This window comes from Anoplophora glabripennis, unplaced genomic scaffold (genome assembly GCF_000390285.2).
Source record: "Anoplophora glabripennis isolate ALB-LARVAE unplaced genomic scaffold, Agla_2.0 scaffold189, whole genome shotgun sequence".
In the NCBI taxonomy this organism is placed as follows: Eukaryota; Metazoa; Arthropoda; class Insecta; order Coleoptera; family Cerambycidae; genus Anoplophora; species Anoplophora glabripennis.
In genome coordinates, this window is record NW_019416355.1 from 468,234 (window position 1) to 473,811 (window position 5,578).

Consider the following 5,578-nt stretch of genomic DNA (forward strand, 5'->3'; position numbering starts at 1 on the left):
ATGCCTGCAAAATTTTCATCTCGTGAAAAGGTTAACATATTATTAGTATTGGGGTTTTGTGAGGGTAATTGTCGACGAAGTATACAGGAGTACCGAAGAAGAATTTCCCGATCGTTTGGTTCCACATCGGGAGACCTTTGCTAATGTTGAGAGAAGGGCTTGAGAGACTGGATCATCTCTAGTCAGCAACAAGGAGGACGTGTTAATCATGCAGTAAACGCACGAAACCACATGCCACGATCCAACGAATTACGAGTATAAGACGTAATTTGCTTCAACCTTATCATGTCCAAAATTTTCAACAATTGTTACCCCAAAAAGTCCAAAGACTAGCTTTCTGTAATTTCATCAGGATATTAGGTTTCATAAAAAGATTCTTTTTACGGACGAGGACTGTTTCACTCGAAAAGGAATCACAAATTTGCATACTTTCCATATATATTCGGTTAAAAATCTACATGCAATAATTCCTTGCCATTTTCAAAATGAATTTAAACGTGTGGGCTAGTATTGTTGGACGTTGGTCGTTGCCAGTTATTCTACTAAACCACCTGAATGGCGAAAATGATTGATTTTTTTTACAAAACCTGGGCTACTTGCAATTAAGACGTCAAATGTGGTTCATGCACGATGGTGCTCCGCCGCATTTTAGTGCTAATGTACGAGACTTCTTGAACCAGCAGTTCCCGAATAGATGAATAAGATGAGGAAACAATTATCCGGAAAATTGGCCACCAAGATAACCAGATCTGAATAAATGTGATTTCTTTTTCTGGGGGGACTGAAGAATTTGTTTATTTTACATCGATTGTATCTAAAGCAGATTTATGGAATTTTATAAATAATAAATGCAACGCCATAAAAAATGATCCACAGTATTATTAATTTATTATGGAGAAATGGTGGCGATTTTCAACAGTTGTTGCAGTGTTATTCCTCTTTTTTTAATCATTTTAAAGAAATAAAGAATCTAATTTAATTAAATTGCTTTTTCTTGACACTTTCTTGTAAACGTCAAAAATTACACATAAAATTATAGTTTACTAGTCGTAAAATTGCATACTTTACTTTTTGTCCGATTCAATTAGTAAAGACGCTGTTTCACAAAATCCCGATTTTACCAAAAATTTGTAAGATTAAAAAAATTTTTAAAATTAAATTTCCTGTAATAGGTAGGTACTGACAAAACTATTTAATAATTGGCATACTTATAAAAAAATCGATATCATTTTGTTTTTGTTTTTCAAAATTTAACACTTCAGAGTGGCTGGTTGCCACGTCGTCGTTTTATAACAGTTGACCGTTACTCTGAAACTGGAGATCTACTAGTCCTGTCATTATTTATATTTGATGTGGTCACTGGTCCATGATGTTCCAGTGGGTGATCTCGTACGCGTTGTTGACGTTCCAGTAGGTTGCTTTCACGGATGACTCTCTTCCATATACCTTCCAGATCCACGCCACTATCCCTGTTGAAGTTGTTCGGATTTCTGTAAATTTCTAAAGCTTCTCTGTATAGTCGGAGCCAAAATCTTCTCTCTCTCACCACCATGTTGGCTTCACTCAGATCCAATGTGTGTCCTGTGTCCGCCCTATGCTCTGCTACTGCCGATTTTTACCAGTTGTTATTTTTGAGGTGACTTTTGTGTTCCTTTAACCTCGTGTTGATGTGCCTTCCTGTTTGTCCTATGTAGACCTTTCCGCAAGAGCAAGGAATATTGTACACACCGGGGCCCTGGAGCTGGTCGTTGTTGCAGGTCTTTGGAAACGCTGCCACCACCTTCCTTACAGTATTGAATACTGTGTTGATATTCCTCTTCTTCAAAAGACGCCCGATTTTATCTGTACAACCTTTCACGTAAGGTAGATACGTCGTCGCTAAGTACTCCTGTTTCTCAATGGGTGTATGTCTCCTCCCGATAGCTCGTTCTATATTTCTCGTCTTGTAGCTATTCCCTCTCAAGGCCGTGCGTAGGTGTTCTAGTTCTTCGGCCAAGTGTCTTGGCTCGCTGATGATCCGCGCCCGATGAATCAATGTATTTATGATCCCCTGTTTTTGGGCTGGGTAGTGGTGGGACTGTGCATTCAGATACCTGTCTGAGAGAGTTGGCTTCCTATATACTCGATGTCCTAAAGTGCCATCTGGTTTCCTCTCCACCAAAATATCCAAGAAGGGAAGAGCGGCGTTTTTCTCTACTTCCATAGTAAACTGGATATCTGGATGTATCTCATTGATGTGATCCAGGAAATCCGCTATGGTGTTGCATCCGTGGGGCCAGATGATGAAGGTGTCGTCAACATATCGGTATCAGCATTTAGGCTTCAACGTTGTGGATTCCAGGGCTTTCTTCTCAAAAGCTTCCATGTATATATTGGCCAGGACTGGAGATAACGGTGAACCCATTGCTGCTGCCTCCGTCTGTTCGTAGAATTGGTCCCGGAATGCAAAGAAGGTCGATTTTATGCACACTTTTGCCAATTCCATTAGACCCTCATCTTTTTCCTCTGCGATTAGTCTTCGATGCAGTTCTTCCAAAGCTTCGTCGACAGGTACTTTCGTAAATAGAGATGTGACATCGAAGCTTACCAGGATTTCTTCTGGTTGGAGTTCAATTCCTCGAATCCTGTCGATAAAGTCTCCGGCGTTTTTGACGTGATGCTCTGTCCTCCCTACTACTCCCTACTACTCCCTACTAAGTCCCTTATCTCATGTGCGACGTATCGGGCCAGGGGGTGTGTTTTCAACGGTACATCTCAGAAAAAATGTTACATAACAAATCGGCATATTTTGAGATCCTCTACACGTGCCTGCTCTGTGTCGGTTGAGTTATGACATACAGTGTCGAAATACATATTTAATAAAAGTTGTTGAGAAAAGAGAGGGCTTTGACATGATGTTAAAAAATATTTGTGAAAGTGAAAAAAATAATTTTAGTAATGAAGTTACAGCCGGTAAACTTACCAAGATAAAATTTTAAGTTAAATACTTATAATGTCATGCCAGAAAGATCCCCGCCTATGGTTTCCTCTTTACTCTTTCCATTTTCCCATAATGGAAGTTCTGGGTTACCCTTTACATTAACTCGAAAAGCTTATCACAAGTCTTACATGATCAAAAAGATGCTGTGCATAGTGTTATCAAGTTAGATTGTTACTTTGTTATTTTTGAAAAAGGAATTTAACAGTACATACTTCATCCTCTCAAGGTTTTAGTGCATTTGAGCAAAATGATGATTGTCTTAAAGCATTATGTGAAGTTCTTAATTATGTAGGTGCCTACATCTTACTTAACATTTCTTGTTCTTTCTAGTTTAGGAAATGTAAATCAATTTAGTTATTGATTTAAATGGCACTGAGAGGAATAGTTTTCCTCTTTGGGTAGAGTATAATGTAAACATGCAAAATTCATTTCGACTTTTAGAAGCGGAGAGAATGCTGAATGTTCTTAAAGTCGTTACTGCGGGAATCCAATTCCAGACAACTGTTTGCTTAACGACACATCAATGCCTGTGATTTGAAACACAGGTGGATAAGTGTTATTACGAACGAGGTGATATCTTGTTGACAGTTGTTCTAAATGAAGATGTACGAGGTCTGTTCAGTAAATAACCGAACTTTATTTCTTTAAACTTTATTATTAATTTTATACATTATTGGTTCTTGTATCCTTCAAAGTACTCTCCTCCCCTATTCAAATATTTTTTCAGCGACGGTTCCATTACGCGAAGCTGCCCTGGATAACTTTATTGAAATTACCTCTAAACTCTGTGACAAATTTGCTTTGATGTCATCAATAGTCTGAAAACGACACCCTTTCAGCAGATTTTAATTTCAGAAGTAAGAAAAAATCAGAACTAGGTCTGGAGGGTGAGGGAGCATCACTTTGACATTGGGTCGAGACTGACGTGCTTTCTTGGGGTGTGGAAATTCTTTGCCAATCCATTATGCTTGAACTTTTATCTCAATGTAGTAGCCGCAAACCCAGCTACCATATCCCTTTATGATACTTTCAATGAATATTTCATCATCATTGGATTGTTCAAAGAGTTGCCGACAAACGTCCAAACGAGGAACAAATTTTGACTCGATGTATGTTGTTTGGGAGTTATCAGTTGAAGTTCGAAGGTTTTGCTGGTCGGGGATCATCTTCAATTTACTGACAACCACTTTTAAATCGTTAAAATCATTCGTAACATTGCGTACGACGCAGAGCATCATCTCCGTAGACTTGTTTCAAATGTTGAAACGTTTTTGTGAAAGTTTTCCCTAGTTTCACCAATATTTTACATTGCATCGTTGTTTCAGGAAATCACACATGTCAAAAATCGTCACTAAAACTTAAACATGTTGCACTAAAATAACAATATCGCGAAAAGTAATTCATATATCGTCAATCCAAGGACATGTTGTTACAAAGGAGGTTATGCGAAATGCAATGTTGGTACCACATATCACTAAATATCTCCATTAGCGCGTAATAAAGATAATCTGCGACTGCAGCCGTATAGAACAAAATTGTGTTCTAATAGTATACACAGTGTTTCAGGTTTCAATCGAAGAAGTTTAACAGGCGATAGAACTCGTAAAAATAAAAATAATAATTCATATGAACAACTTGTATGTTTTAAAGCTTCGTTAAATACAGGGTGTTAAAGTTAAAAAAATAATCTTATTTTTCAAGTCTCAAAAACTACTACCCGATTTTGATAAAACTTGACACGCTTTTGGCAATAAGTAAGGTACTTAATTTGATGTAATTAAACTTAATTTAACTATTCCAGGGGTGGTGCACGGTCATCACAACTAGATATTAATTACGCTGATGTTCTTTATGTCCCATTTTTAACATTACAATACAAAAACAAAATCCAGAAGGTGCAAAATTCTTGTTTGGGTCTGATATTTGGTATTCGTAAGGGGGGACATATTACCCATAAACTAAAAGATAATAACTGGTTAGATATGTCTAAAAGGAGGATTTTGCATGCGGCAATTTTATTTCATAAAATTATTGTTAGCAGAACTCCGTCATATCTTCATAGAAAGATTACCTATCGCTCGGATATCCATAACATAAATGTGAGGCATAAAGGCATCCTCTCTCCTCCATCTTTTAAGCTAGAAATTTTTAGACGAGCTTATACCTATCGAATATGCTTAATTTATAATGATATTTCTTCACATTTCAAAAGTTATTATTTTCAAAAATTTAAGACATCCTATAGGCAACTATTATTTGATGATCATTAGTGTTATTTTATGTTATGTTATATTATATGCAGTGATAAGGTTAAAATTTCATAAATATATGTATAAACTATGTCATAGCAATGATTTTCTTTAGGTTAAGTGGAAGAACAATTTATCTCAAATATATAAATTGAATATCGCCTTTTGCTTTATACTTTTATTAACATTATTATTATATCAATACATAGGTATACCTACTTGTATGAAAAGCAATAAAATCGATTATTATTATTATTTTTATTATTATTATTATTATTATTATTATTATTATTATTATTATTATTTTATATGTAAATTGTGGAACCTCTGACAAGTGTATGTCACTCAT

At 36.2% G+C, this 5,578-nt stretch overlaps 1 protein-coding gene across 1 annotated transcript; it reads right to left on the reverse strand.

Moving 5' to 3' along the window:
• Positions 1-1,615: 1,615 nt before the first annotated feature.
• On the reverse strand, positions 1,616-2,203 carry LOC108904855. The gene has a single exon (XM_023454233.1). It carries the CDS (start codon positions 2,201-2,203, stop codon positions 1,616-1,618), a length of 588 nt encoding a protein of 195 aa, XP_023310001.1.
• Between the last annotated feature and the right edge of the window lie 3,375 nt (positions 2,204-5,578).